This window comes from Amblyraja radiata, chromosome 1, assembly GCF_010909765.2.
Source record: "Amblyraja radiata isolate CabotCenter1 chromosome 1, sAmbRad1.1.pri, whole genome shotgun sequence".
NCBI lineage: Eukaryota > Metazoa > Chordata > Chondrichthyes > Rajiformes > Rajidae > Amblyraja > Amblyraja radiata.
In genome coordinates, this window is record NC_045956.1 from 111329499 (window position 1) to 111350640 (window position 21142).

The 21142-nt window shown below is 42.1% G+C and overlaps 1 protein-coding gene across 3 annotated transcripts in view; it reads right to left on the reverse strand.

The window, feature by feature from the left end:
- Nucleotides 1-1020: 1020 nt before the first annotated feature.
- The window catches only part of dlc1 (DLC1 Rho GTPase activating protein), a 440514-nt gene continuing 420392 nt past the window's right edge, over nucleotides 1021-21142 (reverse strand). For all 3 annotated transcript variants that reach the window (XM_033029199.1, XM_033029190.1, XM_033029208.1), the window contains 9 exons: nucleotides 19700-19879; nucleotides 16724-16883; nucleotides 15177-15375; nucleotides 11770-11983; nucleotides 9899-10013; nucleotides 7997-8218; nucleotides 6517-6734; nucleotides 5617-5793; nucleotides 1021-4514 (listed from right to left, as the gene is read on the reverse strand). In XM_033029199.1, the coding sequence (XP_032885090.1) occupies nucleotides 4397-4514; nucleotides 5617-5793; nucleotides 6517-6734; nucleotides 7997-8218; nucleotides 9899-10013; nucleotides 11770-11983; nucleotides 15177-15375; nucleotides 16724-16883; nucleotides 19700-19879 (1603 nt within the window). In that variant the 3' untranslated portion in view covers nucleotides 1021-4396. The remainder of the gene's footprint in view (nucleotides 4515-5616; nucleotides 5794-6516; nucleotides 6735-7996; nucleotides 8219-9898; nucleotides 10014-11769; nucleotides 11984-15176; nucleotides 15376-16723; nucleotides 16884-19699; nucleotides 19880-21142) is intronic.

Consider the following 21142-nt stretch of genomic DNA (forward strand, 5'->3'; position numbering starts at 1 on the left):
AGAGACGCTGCCGGTCCCGCTGAGTTACTCCGGCATTTTGCGTCCATCATCAAATGACGTCACGCGCTCCAGACGGCTGTGCTGTCGAATGAAGTCGAGCGCGACCTTCGCGGGACCATCGCGGGACCGTCGCGGCTCAACGCAACCACGAGGTTGCGTAATTTGCGTGCCAAGGACACGCAAGTGGGACAGGCCCTTAAGCCTGCACATCCGGAGAATGGTAAACAATTGTCCCCCATCTGCTAAGTGGGTACTGGTAACAAAGCTGCAGGGAGCAGCAAAGGGATAGGACTGACTGGATGGATGGATGAAGTATAGGCTCAGAATGGTCCCTTCTGTGCCACAACAGTTCCGTCAAACCCAGGTGAAGAATTGAACAGTCCTCTGAACAAGTGGAAAATAAGCAGTCATTGTTCTTGTCTTATTGTTACAAGCAATTAAGCCTCGTTCCTCCGCTAGCTGGATATCACCGAGTCCTGCAGGGCTGGCACAGAATGAAACTCACAATTTCACCTTAAAGTTACTCTCAATTATTGGTGCAATCAGATCTTGCCACAGTGGCATAGCTGGTAGAGTTGCTGCCTCAGTGCCAGAGACCTGGGTTTGATCCTGACATTGGGTACATTCGCCCTGTGACCGTGTGGGTTTTCTCCGTGTGCCCAGGTTTCCTCCCACATCCCAAAGACGTGTGGGTTTGGAAGTTAATTGGCCTCTGTAAATTACCTCATGTGTAGGGAGTGGATGTTAAAATGGGATAACTTAGAAGTAGTGTTAACAAATGATCGGTGGTCTGGGTGAACGGTGGCAGAAGGGTCTGTTTCCAGGCTGTGTCTTTAAACTAAACTTCATGGTTGGATTTTTTAATTAAAATAGTAAAAGTGTAAGCCCAATCAAGTGAACAGGTCAAGGTGCATCGAGCAAACTGACCATAGTTACCTAAAATGCCAGAACATTACTGATGTGGTTGCTCTGAGACCTTGCTAGAGCATGCCAACAAAGTTGAAAAGAAGGACCAATTAATCTTATTTGACACATTTAATAGTGCACTTCATGGTTATAACTGTACAGACATACAAAGATATAAACACATTCTAGGTTCTTTATGCCTTAGCATTGAGTGTAAAATATGTACAATATTTTAAAAAGGTACAAAAAAGTATAATTGAGGTATAAATACATGAATATTTAAATAATTAATAACATGGGTTATCCCTATTTGGCAGTATGCGGCTAGACTTGTGTATGTGTTTATAATACAATGGTATATACAGTGACATCAAATTCTACAAAGAACAAAAATCCTGGTAACAAAACAGACAGAAAGACAAGCTAGCATTTTTAAATGAAGGGACAACACTGATATAATTACAAATAAAATTTGCTTTCATTGCCACAAATTTCACTAAATGCTCTTTACATAACACTGAATGGTAAATATTTTAAACAATATTAGATAAATCCTTCTTTTAAATTCTGCTCACTTAGGGCTCCAGCTCCCACATATTAACAAAGGGGGCATTGAATCCCCAATGGCAGCTTATTGTATTAACTACATTCCATTTAAAGCCTCAAACAAACAGTAATGTTACAGTAAAACCTGTAAGAAAGGCTACTTTCTATTTGAGGACCTCTTGGCACCTAGCACCCTATGGTTGTTATCAAACTCTCATGATTGTCAAGTGAGGATGAAAAGATTAAAACAAAAATAAAAGCATTAAAAAGGTTAAGTTTAGTATGTCTGAATTATCTCATTAATAAAGTTGGGGGATCTTCCATTTCTTGCCTTTACAAATAGTATCCAACACCATGAATAGGAAACCCTTGAAGAATGTTGGTTCTATTATAAAAATATGATGAAGAGTAAATAAACAAAATGTGATAGAAACTTTATTTGGAGGCTCACCACATAAATGTGACGCCACGTCCACATATTCCTGGAAATAGCTTTAAAGTGTGCACAACACCACAGTTCTGGTCCCACCATCCAAGTAAAACATATTGATCAAACTGCCATACGTCATCAAAAACAGCAATATATTTTGTATTACTGTATGGGATCTGAAAAACCAGAACATTCTAACAGCACTTCCAACAGTAACAGTGGCAGAGTTCTGCCTAAACTTCTCCTGAGGTTGCTTTGAATACTGGGGCGTTTACTTGTCTTTCCCAGGACATTGCATTAAGTGGGGATTTCCAAACACTGGCTTGACCTCTTAGATTTGGTCGAGTGGATCCTGACCAGGATCTTGGTTTGGACAACCAAAAATAAGTGCAGTAACTTTCAATCTGTTTGCTCTCAGGAAAGGCTGCATTATTTGCCACTACTGATACCCTGAGAAGGTGGTGATTGAATTCCGAATTAAAACCTGCTGGCCAATTTGAGTCAAACCTGTAGCTTTGGGACTGAAGCAGTTAGGAATTGCAAGTTCTCCTCCCTGATGGGTTACTAGCCGGGCTTCTACCACAATCAGTAACCTTTGTGGACACGCTGTTCCTTGCGCTCTATATAATAAATAGTGGAAACACTTAGCTAGTCAGGAAAACATCTGCAGAAAAAGAAACAATGTTTCGAGTGATAACCATTCATCAGAACAGGAAAAAGTTGAGATAAAACAAGCAGAGAAATGGGGGAGGAAAAGAAAGAACAGAGATACAGCAGAAGGCACGAGAGTTCCTGAGCATTTTTTTTCTTCCAGATTTGTAGCTTCTGTGAACTTTTGGGTTTAAAAAAAAAAAACTCAACACAATGGGATTCTAACAATCTCATAATTTCTGGTCTAAATAAAAATATTTTTCTGAATATCATTTGGAGCCACGAGCAGAGAATTGCCAATCGCAATCTTGGCTCGGTAACAGGTGCTGCTCATGTTGCACCCGAGGAAACTGATCGCTATCTAGGTAAATGCTCTCCCCCTCACCCCAGGAAATGTAGTGGGCTTGGGTGCAATGTCTGGGATTGCTGCAAGCTATCACTAAGTCAAGGTAAGGCGAGCCTTTATGTTCAGAGTTGATTTTCAGCAGATGCTGGTGCATTAAAATGTTGGAAATGCTGGCAATTTGACATATAACAATTTTCTGCTTCAGAAGGGGAAGCAAAAGTAGCCGCTTCTAACCCAAGAACTTTACTTCATCTCAACATGCAAAAAGGCTAACATTGCCACAATATATCACAGAAAAGACAAAGTCAACGGGTCCCCAAAAAGATCAAACGTTATGGGAGCAGCATTAGGGCGTTTTGCCCATCAAGTCTACTCCACCAGAAAATCAGAAATGATCCAAAATCTTCTCTATTATTGAATTCCTATTCCTTTCCCTATTATTGTTTATAAAAGATGTGTCATCTATTACTCCATAGCAACAGCAACTTTGGAACGTCAGGTTCACTTTGGATAAAATAAGCAGCATGCTGTTTGTTGAAAATGTAGCATAGTCTGGCTGAGGTTATGTATGTGTAAAGTCATTGTCGCATTTAAAAATGGGCTAAACAAGGCTCTTGAATAGTGAGTGGTATGAAGCATATAGTATTGTGCATCCAAATAACTTCTACCGTTAAGACATTGCTGGTGTCAGACAAGCAATATTGAAAGGGATCAAGGTTGCTCTCATGCTCTGAGCAAATCTTAGGATGTGGTGGTGGACTGTGTTGGCAGAACTCCTAGATGCAGAAATGCAGAATGCATCTAGCACAAGTTCAGATGGCGAGAATTGGCCCTGAAGTGGTCCCCATTGTCTTTCACACAAGTTACTATCTTGAAACTTTTACTTCTACTGGACTCTGATCAATTGTTGGGTGTCGTTCTAGCATGCCAATGCGTTCCAAGCAAGAAGTGTACCAGACACCACGTTTTACACAATCTCCCACATTTCAGTTCCTTAGCAACACACTTTGCTTCCATGTTAACTAAATACCTGAACAAAGCAAGCACAACAGAAAAATCAGAAACTCTGAAAAAATACAATGGTTCATAAACTATTAAGTTATGGATAGTAATACAAAAAAAAAGCAAATCACATGAATGCACCAGGGTATTCTTGTACATAGACATGATTTATATTATACAAAATGCTTGATGCTTCACAGAAGCAATTGTGGCCTCTGAAGAAGCAAATGCAATGTATGCTTGCACTTCATTTGTAATTAAAGACCATTAATCCAACTGTATTCCAGTAAAGGCCTATATCACAGCCCTCATGAATGAAGCAGCTTTTTAAAGTATATCGCTACGGTCAAAATTAAGAACTTTATTAAAAATAAAATAATTAATTCAAGGCCTGATTCAAGCAGACCTCTCATAGACATGTAACGCAGGTCCACCACAATTTCCTTACAAGCAGAGTTGTTCTTTGAAGCATCGTGCTTCAGAGTTAAGCAGACTAGTTCGTTGGAAGGTGTCTCCTAATGCTTGTTTTCTTGACTGCCGGAGCCGTGAATAAGAAAAGAGTCCCGTATTCTAACAACTTCTGCCGCGCACAAGTGTCCAAATACTTTATTGTACCATTCTGGCATCCGTCCCCTGAAAAGTGCAAGAATTTTTTTAAATATTTGCCACAGATTTTAAAATAGAAATCACACATTTGACTGACAGGAAAAGGGGAGATGCAACAAGACCTGGGTGTCATGGTACACCAGTCATTGAAAATAGGCATGTAGGTGCAGCAGGCAGTGAAGAAAGCGAATGGTATGTTAGCATTCATAGCAAAAGGATTTGAGTACAGGAGCAGGGAGGTTCTACTTCAGTTGTACAGGGTCTTGGTGAGACCACACCTGGAGTATTGCGTACAGTTTTGGTCTCCTAATCTGAGGAAGGACATTCTTGCCATAGAGGGAGTACAGAGAAGGTTCACTAGACTGATTTCTGGGATGAGGGGGAACTTCTTTACTCAGAGAGTGGTAGCGGTGTGGAATGAGCTTCCAGTGGAAGTGGTGGAGGCAGGTTCGTTGGTATCATTTAAAAATAAATTGGATAGGCATATGGATGAGAAGGGAATGGAGGGTTATGGTATGAGTGCAGGCAGGTGGGACTAAGGGAAAATAATTGTTCGGCACGGACTTGTAGGGCCGAGATGGCCTGTTTCCGTGCTGTAATTGTTATATGGTTATATGGTATATGTCAGGACTTTCATATGAAGAAAGACTGGATAGACTCGGTTTGTACTCACTAGAATTTAGAAGATTGGAAGGGGATCTTATAGAAACGTACAAAATTCTTAAGGGGTTGGACAGGCTAGATGCAGGAAGATTGTTCCCGATGTTGGGGAAGTCCAGAACGAGGGGTCACAGTTTAAGGATAAGGGGGAAATCTTTTAGGACCGAGATGAGAAAAACATTTTTCACACAGAGAGTGGTGAATCTCTGGAATTCCCTGCCACAGAAGGTAGTTGAGGCCAGTTCATTGGCTATATTTAAGAGGGAGTTAGATGTGGCTAAAGGGATCAAGGGGTATGGAGAGAAGGCAGGTACAGGATACCGAGTTGGATGATCAGCCATGACCATATTGAATGGCGGTGCAGGCTCGAAGGGCCGAATGGCCTACTCCTGCACCTATTTTCTATGTTTCTAATGTTTGCATTTCACATTGGTGTCTCGCTATTACAAGATATAACTCTGATACATACCTTGTGTCTATCCTGCACAAGTAGGTGAGCTTGGACTTCCCTGACCCGCAGGGCTCGATTAGGTATCGTGCGGTGAGAGCATTTGCTCGGACTCCTCCAACTACTGGTGTCCCACTGTGCTCCACCGAGGTGGCCACTAACGCACAGCTGCCCTTGGGCAAGTTAGTTTTCCAGGTCCTGCAAAGAAATTGAACAAGTCTAAATGCAGATTCTTCAACAACTATATAAACAAGAGAAATACGAACCAAAAATTAAGAGAATTGTTATTCTACAAGCTCTTTTCCCTCCATTTCGGCTTCCCTCCTGCAAGACCAGTCTCACTCTCCAGCCCAAAGATGGACACAAAATGTTGGAGCAACTCAGCGGGACAGGCAGCATCTCTGGAGAGAAGGAATGGGCGATGTTTCAGGTCGAGATCCTTCTTCAGACTGAAGACCCTGTCTGAAGAAGGGTCTCGCCCTGAAACGTCACTCTCCAGAAATGCTGCCTGTCCTTCTGAGTTACTCTAGCATTTTGTGGGTATCTTTGGTTGAAACCAGCATCTGCAGTTCCTTCCTACACAGTCACTCAACAGCACACCAGGGAGTCACATTTTTCCATGCGAGCCCAGGGAGGTTATTTGAATGTGTTCAGGACAGCAGTTTATCTAGATCGTTTCATCTGCCCTTTTTTTAAACCCTGGATTAGGGAACATGGAGAGAAAGTCCAATTGTAGCAGACCATTTACTATCTAAAACCGAGCCACAGCTGCCAGCTATCTCAGATTCATCAGGGATCAAAGTTTCCTGTTACGCAAGGGAGAAGCATTTTAAACAGCGCTGCCAGTGAGGATCATGCTAGGTTATCTAATGTCACTTTATTCCCTGCAGATGATATCTAGAGGACGATGAAAATGTTTACCTTATAAGTACGTAATCTCTGGTTGGATGTGGGGCCATGCTGCTCTGCACATAGTGATAGATGTCCGTATGACTGTTCAAACTTTCAATGACCTTTGAGCTAAGGAGGTCATCATCCCAGAGGTGACGGTCTCGCAGTATCCGCCAGAGAACATCTTCTGGGGCAGCAGGAACCTCAATAGAAGCCTTCCACAGTTTTAGAGGTGGGCCGTCGCAAACCTGGGCACAGAATGTTACATTGAAATCTTTTGACTCTTTACTGCTAGGGTGCAATATGACAGTTGTTTACAAGATGCTTAGATATGCACGGCTGCTAAACATTCCTTCCCAAAATTCAAATGGAGACTAAGTTCAAAAACCCTAGGATTAGGTTTGGTATTGTCATGTTCAGCGAGATACAATGAAAAGCTTTGTTTTGCATGGTACCCAATCAAATCAGATAATACTATACATTAATACAATCAGGTCAAACTCAAGCACAATAGGTAGAGCAAAGGGAAAGATACAGCGTGCAGAATATAGATCTCAGCATTGAAAGTAGGAGGACGTGGGCTGGTGGAAATGTATCTAATAGTTTATGCCAGGTCTCAGCCTCTTCCAAGAGTATCCATCCGACCCAGACATCTGCCAGTTACAAGGGGATGGGGCCAATGCTGTTAATTGGTGGTCCTGTTCTGGGACAGGTTATTGGGCACCTCAAGGTAATGGTGGAGATATTAAGAAACATAAACACACCAGCCTTGGTTTGGCCTCACTGGTGCAAGAAAATAATTGTGGAATTAATTGTCTAGGCTCTGCCACGTAGGGCTGACTGGACCATTGCATTAGGTGGGAAGGTTGAAACTAAGGAAAACAACTGTCTACATTTCTGTGGCCTGTAGGAGGCAGGGACCAAGATGGGTCCTGAATGGTACTTTAAACCCACCGATCATGAGCGAATTGACTCTGCAATTGTCAGAAGGGATCAGTATCCCGCAAAGGCACTTGCAGGGACAATCCTAGTGGGAGCATTGGGATTTTTCCATATGAAATTATGGACCCACTTTCCATTCCAAGATGGATATGCCAAATTGAGTGCCAGCAATCATTGAAAGATTGTTTGCTATCTCACCACCTTATTTTTTGAATGAATTCTGACATTCCCTGTATTTGCAAACTCAGAGCACATCAGCACAGTGGTGCAGCGGTAGAGTTGCTGCCTTGCAGCGCTTGCAGCACTGGAGACCCGGGTTCGATCCCAACTACAGGTACTGTCTGTACGGAGTTTACACATTCACCCTGTGACCACGTGGGTTTTCTACGAGATCATTGGTTTCCTCCCGCACTCCAAAGATGTACAGGTATGTAGGTAAATTGGCTTGGTGTATGTGTAAATAGTTCCTAGTGTGTGTAGGATAGTGTTAGCGTGCGGGAATTGCTGAATCTCTAAACTAAACTGCATAGATCCACTGCTGCATTTAACTTTAAACAGTGGGAAGTACCTTTTTGTAGGCTAGCTCTGCTGACTCTGATGTCGAACAATTGACCCAGCCTTTAAACTTGTCCTTGGCCTCCTTCAGTAGAGTGTGGATGTAATTCTGCAGATGAGCCCGGTAGTCCGATGATTCACCATTGTTGCTTAGGCCCAGTTGCTCCAAACTGATTGGCTGCAAATCCTGCTCCATGTAAGAGTTACGACATTGGCTCATCATTTCCTCTGGAATCTAGTGAATAAAATATTGCACGGATTATTATACCTCTCTTTTCCAGCTTTCTCCCTCCTACTCTATCAGCCTGAAGAAGAGTCCTGACCAGAAATGTCACCTGCCCATTCCTTCTATAGATACTGCCTGACCTGCTGAGTTCCTTCCCAACACTGCATTTTGCTCAAGATTCAAGATTTGCCAGCATCTGCAGTTCCTTGTGTCTCCGGAGTGGAAAACGATCTGGAAGTTGTTGGAAATCTGTAAAATTGGTTTGAATCAGTTCAGTCAAACCTGAAGTACTATAACATCTCCTCTTTGTGCACCATCTGTTTCCAGACTTAGTTCATTGCCTACAGTGGTGTTGGATTTCAGATTTCTGAAGGTCCACACCACTAAAGACAGTACTGCTACAATAATAGTGTATCTTTAGACTTTCAACTTTACTTTAGACGTTAGATCTGATAGGACCAATGCAAGTAGATACATGGAATTGCAGATGCTGATTTACAAAAAAAAGACAAGGTGCTGGAGTAACTGAGCAGGTTAGGCAGCATCTCTGGAGAATATGGATAGGTGATATTTCGGGTCAGGATCCTCCTTCAGAAATGATCCAAGGCTGAATTTCAAGATTGAACAAAAACCAAACTGCTGGAGGAGCTGAGCAAACCAGGCAGCATCTGTAGAAGTAAATGGATGGACAACATGTTGGGTCGGAACCCATCCATCAGTCTGAAATGTCGTTCTCCATTTCCCTCCACAGATGCTGTCTGGCCCGTTGAATTTCTCCAGCATTTTGTATTTTGCTCAAGTCTGGGTTTATTTTATTGTCACATGTACCGAAGTACAGTGAAAGCATTTAATGTGCTAACCAGTCACTGGAAAGCCAATACATGATTACAATCGATCCATCCACAGTGCGATTTAGACGAGGAAATTAAATGTGGCATCTTCAAGTTTGTGTTTAAGAAAGAACTGCAGATGCTGGAAAAATCGAAGGTAGACAAAAATGCTGGAGAAACTCAGCGGGTGACGCAGCATCTATGGACAGAAGGAATAGGTGACGTTTTGGGTTGAGACCCTTCTTCAGACTGATGTGAGGGGGGGGTGCGGAAGGAAGATGCGGAGACAGTGGGCTGTGGGAGAGCTGGGAAGGGGAGGGGAAGGAGGGAGAAAGCAAGGACTACCTGAAATTGGAGAAGTCAATGTTCATACCGCTGGGGTGTAAACTGCCCAAGCGAAATATGAGGTGCTGCTCCTCCAATTTGCGGTGGGCCTCACTCTGGCCATAGAAGAGGCCCAGGACATAAAGGTCGGATTCAGAATGGGAGGGGGAGTTGAAGTGCTGAGCCACTGGGTGATCAGGTTGGTTAATGAGAACCGAGCGGAGGTGTTGGGCGAAGCGATCGCTAAGCCTACGCTTGGTCTCACCGATGTAGAGCAGCTGACACCTAGAGCAGCGGATGCAATAGACGAGGTTGGAGGAGGTGCAGGTGAACCTCTGCCTCACCTGGAAAGACTGCTTGGGTCCTTGGATGGAGTCAAGAGGGGAGGTAAAGTGACAAGTGTAGCATTTTCTGTGGTTGGAAGGGAAAGTACCAGGGGAGGGGGTGGTTTCAGAATCTGAAGTCTCTCGTGTTTCAAGCCTGCCAAGTACCACTAGGTCTGGGATAAAAATGAAGAAACACAAACACAGCAAACCTTGAAGAGCTTTTTGCACTCAGCGATCATGTGGGCCAGGCCCTGGGTAGCAGCCAAGTTTTCATTCAGGTCCTTCTGGTCAGGTTTGCCCAAGCTTTGTTTCCGTTGGATCACTCTAGGTTAAAAGGGAATGAACAAGAACCTCATTAATATGTGACGAGCTGTGAACAAAAGCACAGACACCTAGGTGCCAGCACAGGTATTTGTTGAGCTGGACAAAAGGATCATTAAACAGCATCAAACCTTGTAAACTTGCACAAGGATCAATGATCAGGGCACTTGATTTATGGCACACATTTACTCGCAAGGGAGTAAAAATTCTTTCACTCCAGTTACCCTGCAGCAATTTGTCTGTTTTCACAGTCATCCTGAGACAGTGGGACTTGTCTCAATTTAAATTGGTTGGTGGACTGTATACCAAGGTCAAGCTCTTGTTTTAATTAGAGTCTCGGAGCCGGCGTTGGAGTGTGTGGCTGGTGCTTAAACTGACATTTTGGAACAGTCCCTTATCAGTTTCACTCACTGATGGATGACAAATTTACACAATAGGCTCCACACAACAAATAATTAGGAAGGACATCATAAAGGAGGCACTTCCATATCTGCACTGTTTTAGTTTGGGAGTCTTGACAACAGTTTCCTGTTGTTTGTATAAATGAAAAAGGGGTGAATTTCTCCAGTCGTGCTGGTAATCCGAGTTTTCAACAGTTCTGCTGAAGTTAATGTGACAGCTGGTTGGCCCCTGCAGGCCTTTTTGCAACGATTCCTAACTTTCCTGTGCATAAGGGAATACAAAGTGCAGGAGTAACTCAGCAAGTCAGACTTCATCTCTAGAGGCCAGTGGAGTTTGCTCGTTCTCCCTGTAATTGCATGGATTTCCTCCGGGTGCTCCAGTTTCCTCCCCCATCCCAAAGATGTGCGGGGTTGCAGGTTAATTGGCCTCTGTAAATTGGCCCTGGTGTGCAGAGAGTGGATGCAAAAGTGGGATAACATAGAACGAGTGTGAAAGGGCGATCGATGGCTGGCGTAAACCTACAAATCCGCACGTCTTTGAAATGCGGGAGGAAACCGGAGCACCCGGAGGAAATCACGCTGTCACACGGAGAATGTGTAAACTCCACACAGACAGCACCCAAGGTTAGGATTGAACCTGGATCTCCGGTGCTATGAGGCTGCAGTTCAACCTGCTATCAAAGTGTGCCGATGGTGTTCTTTAATTAATTGCATTATATTGAAGTATACAATATATTATACTTAAAATATACCGCACTAGTAATATTAAAGACAAATACAATGTATCCCCATCAATGAGGGGCGACCTCATGAAACATACAGAATAATGAAAGGCTTGGATAGAGTGAATGTGGAGAGGATGTTTCCATTAGTGGGAGGGTCTAGGACTAACATAGAAATAGGTGCAGGAGGAGGCCATTCGGTCCTTCGAGCCAGTACCGCCATTCATTGTGATCATGGCTGATCGTCGCCTATCAATAACCCGTGCCTGTGTTCTCCCCATATCCCTTGACTACACTAGCCCCTAGAGCTCTATCTAACTCTCTCTTAAATCCTAGACCAGAGGTCATAGCCTCAGAATTAAAGGACGATCTTTTAGGAAAGAGACGAGGAGGAATTTGTCTTGTTAGAGGGTGGTAAATCTGTGGAATTCATTGCCGCAGGGGGATGTGGAGGACGTCAGTGGATATTAAGGCAGAGATAGATAAGACTTGATTAGTACAGGGTGTCAGAGGTTATGGGGAAAAGGCAGGAGAATGGGATTAGGAGGGAGAGATAGATCAGCCATGATAGAATGGCAGAGTAGACCTGATGGGCTTAATGGCATAATTCTGCTCCTATCCCTTATGAATCAGTACCTGGGGGAGGAGTTTTCCCTCTTGAGAGTGTTAAGATGGAAGAGAGACGGGGCCAAGCACACAGCGAGGTTTGTCGGTGTCATCTGGTTTTCTTCCACCATAGCGGCGACATCACTGAGGAAGTAGAGGAGTGTCTGCAGAGCCTCCCGATTCTCATCGGGCAGCAGCAGGATGCCTGCCTGGATTGCTTGGAGACGTTGATCCTTCGGCACATCTGCAGAGCAAAGCACACTGGTTAGAAAGGCAACGACCGCTTTTCAGACTTGACCTAGTTAAAGTTCGACAACACGAGAAAGCTGCAGCATTTTGCTTGCATTTTTTCCAAAATGTCTCATATACAATGAATTAGTTTCAGGTCTACTGGCATTTATTAACAAAGACGCAATTGCAGGAGTAACTCAGCGGGACAACGACGTCTCTGGAAGACATGGACAAGCGATGTTTCGGGTCAGGCCCCATCTTCAGAATGATTGTAGTGGGGGAGGGGGGGAGAGGGGCAAGCTGGCAGAGAGGTGGGAACGGGACTAAAATTGGCAAGTGATAGGTGGATACAGGAGGTTTTTAAATTGGTAAATGGGGTGGTGAAAGGGCAGAGATGTAAAGAAAACCAATAAAACTCGCCCTCGCCAGCATCCCCTGTCACTCGCCAGTGCTTGTCCTGCTCCCACCTCCTTTCTCAGTGTTCTTCCCCCCACCACAATTAAATTTGAAGGGTCCCGACCCTAAATGCCAGCTGTAAATATCTTCCAAATATGCTGCCTGACCTGCTGGATTACTTCAGCACTTTGTGTCTTTTTTTGTAAACCAGTGTCTGCAGTTCCTCATGTCGACATTTGTTAACATCTAGGTGTACTGGTCCGCACAAATCAGACAGCAGCTCGAAGCTACGAAGTATGTTATATCAAGCATGTGCTTCAAAAGTGGATAGAAGTTAAAATGAACATGGAAACTGATGCTTTCTTCTCAAGCTACTTGCAATGTAAACTAGCAACTTGTCACAACATAAATCATTTAATGTAAATGGTGTAAACCAAGGTGTAAACCATTTGATGCCTGGTCCAAAGCGAGCTGATCTCAGTCCCTAGACCATTGAATGGAGCAGGCAGAACTAAAGGCTTCTAAGCTTTCAGATCAGAGATTCGGGTAATCAAATTTGGCCCCGTTCCGACTCCTGACTTGCCAACTAATGACTTCAAGGGAGAAGCAGGAAAACATTGGAAGAAGAGATAAGAAGTTTTTCAGCAATTTGAGTCCCCAGACACATTGCTACCACACTGCACATAAAAACGCTAGGCAGAACTTTGTCTTAATTTAACCCAAGAAAGAATGAAACTGCTTCCTTTTTTGTTCCAAAATGCATGGCTGGTTGAAGTTTTTATTACAAGGCTTAAGGTGATGAAACCCAGAATGACTAAGAGACCTATATAGGGTTACTTCGTTTGGCTTGTGCAGTGGGCAAAGCAGAAAATACAAGCAAATTGTTTCAGGAAGAAGGCTTGAATAAAAATCTACTGCGAGTACACACATCACTGTAAAATTATACAGTATCCACAAAATACACATCATTTTCAAAATATCCATCACGTAAAAATATTAAACAGCTTCAACATATTTACTCTGAATCAAAATGGAGCTTGCGTACATACTTAAAAGAATGACTTCCCAGACTTTTACACTTAAATTGTTTCTGAAACACCAGTGCCTAAATAGCCAAGGATACTCACACACAGGGAATTGTTGGACTAAAGATGCCATATTATTTTGATTCAGAATAAATATGTTGAAGCCTTTTAATATTTTGAGGTGATTGATATTTTGAAAATGATGTATATTTGGTGGATACTGTATAATTTTACAGTGATGTGATATCATCAACACTTGGCCATCTTTGGGAATTTCAGAAATACCAATATAATTTTCTTTATCTGGTGGTTTACAAGTGGAAAAGTACAAGCGACAAAGCAAATTCTAATTAAATGTGTCAGTTTGTCAGGTGTTCGTGATGCGATTGTGGTGAAGGTGAAACCTAGTCTCTGCACTTCTCCAAACTACAATGACAGACAGCGGTCCCAGACTTCCGCTAGACACAAGAATCGTTTGCAAGGTCACACAGAGGTCTTGTGATTTAAACAGGACCCGGGGCACCCTCTGTCATAGATGCCTGCAAATCTTGTCAAATGCTCACAGACCACAGGCGTAGTGGGAATGGGGCAGGAGGTGGTGTGGGTGCTGTAGATCAGGAAGAATGTATTCTCCACCCACCACTTGAAATTATCTTTTACTTTTCCCCACGAAACTGATCTCTACCAAGGGAATACCATGAAACCACTACACCAAAAATGACTGAGTTTTCAGAGTTCCTTGTTGTCTGTTGCAGGGGACTGTACATAATGTTCCTAAGAACAGATGTGCCGCCAAGGGATGTCATTTGGTAAACTTCAACCTTATGTTGAAGGGGGAAGAGTTCATGAGAACTGTCGACATTTGGGACCCGTGACCTTAGATAGAGAATTTAGCAACATGGTTTCAGGACATTAACCTCTCCCTCAACGTCAACAAAAATAAGGAGCTAGTTAGCAAAGTCTGGAAGTGTGGTGAAGTACATGCACCAACCAGCATAAATGATGCTGAATTGGCAATGGTTGACGTTTCTTGGTGTTAATATAGCCAATTATCTGTCGTGGACTAACCACATTAATGCGATTGCCAGGGCACATCAACTTCCTCAGGAATCTGTTATGATTCCTACAAATTATACAGATGTACCATAGAATGCATACTATTAGGTTGCATCGCAGCTTGATTTGGGAACAACTCTTCCCAAGAAATTGCAGAGGGGATTGTAGATATAGACAACTTCATCACATAGACCAGACCTCATATTCTCACTCTGTATCTTTCCCTAATTGCTCCATCTATTGCACTTGAGTTTAGTTTGATTGCACTTACATATGGTATACAAGATACGATTGAATAGCATGGAAAACAAAGCTTTTCACTGTACCTCAGTACATGTTACAATAACCTAATATCTAAACACTAGTATCTCCAGATCCTGGCAAAAAGTCTAGTAGAAACATAGAAATTAGGTGCAGGAGTAGGCCATTCAGCCCTTCGAGCCTGCACCGCCATTCAATATGATCATGGCTGATCATCCAACTCAGTATCCTGTACCTGCCTTCTCTCTCCATACCCCCTGATCCCTTTAGCCACAAGGGCCACATCTAACTCCCTCTTAAATATAGCCAATGAACTGGCCTCAACTACCTTCTGTGGCAGAGAATTCCAGAGATTCACCACTCTGTGTGAAAAACATAATGAAGGCTATCAACCCAAGATAAATATAACCGGGAGTATCCAGATCTAAATATTTCTGCCAGACTGCAAATTGTCTTTTATTTACTTACACTGATAGATCTGAAGAAAGGTTTCTGAAAGTTTGCTGGTCATCAATGGTTCTGGCAGGTCTCTGAAATACTGTTTCAGCATATCTGCCACGTCATAGGCGGACTGGCCTTCATAGTTTACACCATCTGCACAAGTCTCATTCATCTGTCGCAAGGCTTGGATTCGTGACTTTACTCCAGACTTCCGGAATAACCCAACCTGTTTATTAAAGGTGTGGAGGAAAAGCTTATAAAGATCGGTCAACATCAACACCAGGGAAATAGAACAATAGATAGGAAATCAATTGGTATGGCCTCTTTATCTTTCTGAAATATACTTTAAAAAAACCCCACAAGTTAAGATTAATTAAAAAATAATTACATTAAATTACAACTGAAAATGCATCAGGTTGATAAAATGGCAAAGTTGGCTATGGGATGCTTGCGCACATTAGCCAGGGCATAAAGAACAGGGAAATCTTTAAAGCGTTTTTGATTTGACTACATGTGGAATATTGTGGGCAATGTTCTTCAGCACACTATAGAAAAAAGCACGATTATTCTAGAAAGTACTCTGAAGGTATATGGATATGGATGGGAAAGGAATGGAGGGTTATGGTCTGAGCGCAGGTATATGGGACATGGGGAGATTATGTGTTCGGCACGGACTAGAGGGGTCGAGATGGCCTGTTTCCGTGCTGTAATTGTTATATGGTTATATGGTTATTATATAGGTAGTTGTATTTTGAAACACACTGCTGAAGAAGGTCGTGGAGGCGGGTACTCTGACAACACTTTGGCATCTGGTTGAGCACTTGATTACCTACTACGTGCTGTAAGTGGGATGAGCATGGTCTTAGAGATATACCGCACAAAAATGGGTCCTTCCCCTACTGAGATCGCACTCACCATTGGCCACCCGTGTATATTAATACCTTATTAATCCTATGTTTTCATCTCTCCAAATTCGCAGCCAACTCCCTCCAAGATTCTATCAATTGCCTACATTCCAGGGACAACTTAACGTGGTAAAGTAACCTACCAACCCACACATCCTTGGGAGGTGGATAGAAACCTGAACACACAGAAGAAATCTGAGCAGTTACAGGGAGGATATGCAAACTCCACACCGACAGCACTGGAGATCACTGTGCTGAAAGCAGATAAGAACTTGCTGTTCTCCATGGACATGGTGGGCTGAAGGGCTTGTTTTTGTGCCGTATGATTAGTGTATATATAGAAATCAACTTTTATCAGCATTGATCAATAGATCAGTCAGCTCACAAGAGGAAACACACAAAATTCTGGAGTAACTCAGTGGGTCAAGCAGCATCTGTGGAGGGGAGGGGCAACATGTCAGGGCGGACCCTTCTTCAGGGTCCTGACCTGTGACATTGCCTACCCATGTCCTCCACAGATGCTGCCTGAACCACTGAGTTACTCCAGATATGTGTGTTTTGTTAAATTTGTAAACCAGCATCTGCAGTTGTTTGTCTCTGCAGCTGACAAGGTGAATGTTGAAATGTGAATGTGTCGTGCTATTGGGAAGTACATGATCAGACACTGACCTGATCCAGGCACTGGTTGCGGAGGTAACGCATGGCCTGCTGAATGCTCTGGGGGAGAGGGTGTCCCGAGCGCTGAACGTTCACCAGCAGTGGGACTCCAAAAACATTACGGTCCTTGTAATCAGGAACCTTGATCCTCTTCATAAATTTGGGCACAGCCCTGAAAAACAACAAGAATGGAAAAGTCTGATTAAAAATGCCTCTCATACATTCTTGAAAAGAAACTTTATTGATTATTTAAAGGGGCAAAGTTTGAAGGAGATGTACAGGACAATAAAAGCTTTTCCTTATCTACCCAGTGAAATATTGATATTTAGTTCATCGATATTGTACATAACTGAAAATAAATATGTTGATCAAGGGAGATGAAAAATTTCCTGAACACATCTGCAGTCTAAGGTCTTTATTTACAGTCTGCAGTAAATGGGCATACCATCCTTTTATTTTATCATCTCAAGATAATTTCTCTTTAGTATCGTCCCTGAAGTACCGATATCTGATTTGCCTCTCGAATTGTCCAGGAAGGTAGGAACAGGTGTAATTGACTGGGAACAATCTCAGTTAATCACACTACATTCTGTTTTCTATAGGTTTGCCTATTTACTAAATCCATCAAATACTTCTGCAATTTAATGCTTCAAAACTTTTGTTTAGAAATAGAGCATGGAAACATGCCCTTTGCTTAACCAAGCCCAAGGCAATCATTCATCACCCATTCATTCTAGTTATTACCTCATTCCACTTTCTCATCCATTCCCTACATACAAGGGGCAATTAACAGTGGCTAATTAACTTACAAACAGGCATGTCTTTAGGATGTGGAAGGAAACCAGAGCACCAGAAAGAAATACACACGGTCGCAGGGAGAATGTACAAACCTTGAACCCAGGTCTCTAGCGCTGTGAGGCAGCAACTCTATCAGCTGCACCACTGTGCTGCCCCTAATCCTGGCATCAGCAGTAAGAATTGTTAATAAGGTGAATAGTTAAAAGCCCAACACAGATTCTGACCAGACAATAATACTCATATTCTGCTAATAAGATTATTTAATCTGCTCTGTCAAAGACCAGGTTGATAATAAATTCATAAATTATAGGAGCAGAATTGGGTCATTTGGCCCATCAAGTCTACTCCACCATTCAATTATGGTTGATCTATCTTTCACTCTCAACCCCATTCTCCTGCCTTCTCCTCATAACCCCTGACCTCCTTACTAATCAAGAATCTATCAATCTCCACCTTTAAAAATATCCATTGACTTGGCCTCCACAGCCTTCTGTGGCAATTAATTCAGCCTCCAATTCCACAAGCTTTAGCTTTAGCTGAGAGATTTTTTTTTACTGAAGAAATGTTCAAGCATCTCTAGAAGTCTATACAAGTAACATCCATTTACATTCTCCTAAGTACTATGGTCAGTTCCACAAAAACAAATCATTCCAATATGTTTTTTTTAATATCAGACAAGCAGAAAGGTCTGTTGTCCACACCACAAGTTGGGACCTGTAATCAATAATAGCAGAGAGCCCTGGGCAAAGAGCATAAATGATCCCCGTTTGATTTGTATACCAAGGCAAAATGAAATCCAATATCCCACCGTCCCTAAGGATGCTACTTCGTGAAACCCTGGGTTGAATGACTGAGTTGACAATGTATGTTTTATGTAACCTGAGCTTAATTTCATTCAGCCTCAAGAGGACCAGAAGGCCCATTGACTTTTAAGATGCTGTGAGACAAATGTGAAAATTCATAGTGTCAAAGGGGAAGAAAGCACAATGAGGAACATTATTGAAAAGAAGCAAACATTTACAGCTTGTTCACTTCACGGACTCTTTGAACAGCAAACACTCCCGCAGCTGACTGAAGATATACCCCGTTGGGTTTACCTTGAAGCAGTGAAAAACATACATAACCCCCAAAAAAATACATACAGGGCATTTTTCAGTTGGATGCAAAATATATTATTGTTGGTGATGGAAGAAGGATCGAAACATATTTGAAGTCAAGAGCACTTCTTGGGAAAGTATATTAACAAGAGCATTGGTGAATGTCGTGAAAGATCACACCAGATCTTGCAAAGCAGTGGGATGCAAAGTTATTATTTTTCAGATGGTCACGAAGAACTGGGCAAGCAATTAAGTGGAATAAAATTACTGAAAGTACTTGTTCTTAAAGTGCAATATATCTGGGAGGAGACACAGTGCGAGTGAGGATGTAGGAAGAAATCTCTGGTATCTTTTTAGAGTGGTTATATCCCCATCATCAATGTTCCAAAACCTAGGTTAGGCTCCAATCACCATCTAAGATGGAAAACCCGAGACTACTGCTGAAGAAGAGGAAGGACAGGAGAAGGTCTGTGGAATATGGTCCCTTCTGCTTCACACTAATAGTGCCATGTCCCAGCATTTAAACAGAGGTCATGACAGCAAGAACAATCAAATATCTTCCTCTGATCCTGATCACTGAAGCTAATGATCCAAAGTATTATAGAGATAACTGGCTTACCTTGGTAAGAATATTGAAATTTTAAACCAGGATCATTCAGGCCAATGACTCTTTAAATGTATTTATTTTCTACCTTATATTTGTCCTTAGAAACCAAAGACATATTTGTGGTTGACATTTAAGCCCCTCCCTGTGCGTTCTGCAATTTAAAACTAGGTGCACTGCTGAAGGATTGCGTTTGATAACACAGACAGATCTCAGATGATAAGTTAGAGGTTAGCCTGCATTAATCATTTGTTTAGAAACAAGGAACTGTAGAAGATGTTTATTACACAAAAGGACACAAAGTGCTGGGGTAACATCAGGATCAGAAAGCATCTCTTTAAAGAACAGATAGGCGTTGTTTTGAGTCGAGAAGAAGGGTCTCAACTCAAATTGTCATCTATACCAAGAGATGCTTGCTGACCTGCTGAGTTAGACCAGCACTTTGTTTCACTTTTTACTCATTTGTTTCTGCTATGCACCTGCACTCACCAATTAAATCCATGCTTGTTAGAGGGTGAATATTTCTCCATCAAGGCAGTGAGCTTCAGTAGAGAGAATTTCTGGAGCAGGTTCATTTGTGCCACTGACTGACTGTTAATCTGCAGAGAGGCTGAATTCAAACTTGGCCTGTGAGAGATCTGGAAACTGCCCCATCGTAGTCTCTGCCGCCTGGTTAATTAAACAAGAAAGACATGTTAGTCAATAGTTTGATCGATTTTGTACTTTAGCAGGTAGGTCTCATTTATATAATTATTCACGAGGAGTATAATGATTTTTGGTACTATGGAATTAACATTCTAAAACCAGTAATCTGACATAGTTAAAATATTGTTTCACCGTTTTGCAACATTCACAAAATTTGTTCAAGTTTACTAGATAGCCAGGCAATGTGAAAAGCAGAGTACTGCAGGGGATTATTAAATGTTGGTTCTCAGAGTCCCAACTGACAAAATATATCCCATCTTTCCCCTCCCCACTGTCCCCCACCCCTCCCTCCAGCTTAGCATTTCAGTTCTTCTCACACGGATCGGACACCCTTGTCTCCTTTTCATCTCTAGCCTTTAGCACTCACTCCACCCATTGCCGATCAAACTCCCCTTCACCCATCTTCCATCTTGTCTTACAATCATTCACGTTCTACCAAAATGAAACTTTCGGTCCTCTAATCTTAATTTATTTTTTGTGTGGAGGGATTTCATGCTAAAGGCTTCAATGAGTTATCCATCAGTACAGCTATATTAATCAACAACTATTCATTCTGCACATTTCTCTTCTAAAGTCTCAATACTCTACTTAGTCAACATTCCCAGGGGTGCATCTCTGACATCCAAAATTAGATTAGAGTTATTAAAAGAACAGAAAACTTTGGAAATATTCAACGTCAGCTACTGCTGTTGAAGAGAAAGAGTAAACTTTTCAGGTTGCAGTCAAGTTCTTTCTCATCCCACAGAGGTACCCGACCCGCTGAAGATTCCCTGCAATTTTTACTTCTATTTTAGATTTCCAGCATCTGCAGTTTCCTATCGATTGTCATTTATAGAAAATTATTGTAAAAGAGAAAAGAGAAAAATGCAGGCTGACATGTCCTACCTAGAATGCATCATTAGATAAACAAATATGACAACAACAAAAAATACCTGCTGGAAATTTGATACAAAACCAAATATGTTTACCACATTTATAGTTCTAAGAGAATGATATTCACAAATGTGAAAGACTGCCACTAAAAATATTAAGTATTTATCTTTTAGACATTCAGCATCTGTTCATTTTGAAGAAACGGTCCAGCAATTTGCAAATTAACAGATTGTTTGGGTTTATTATTGTCATGTGTATCAAGGTTAGGCGATAAACTTTATTTTGCATGCTATCCAATCAAATCAGGTAATATTGCAGATTAATTCAATCGTCAAACTCAAGGACAATAGATGC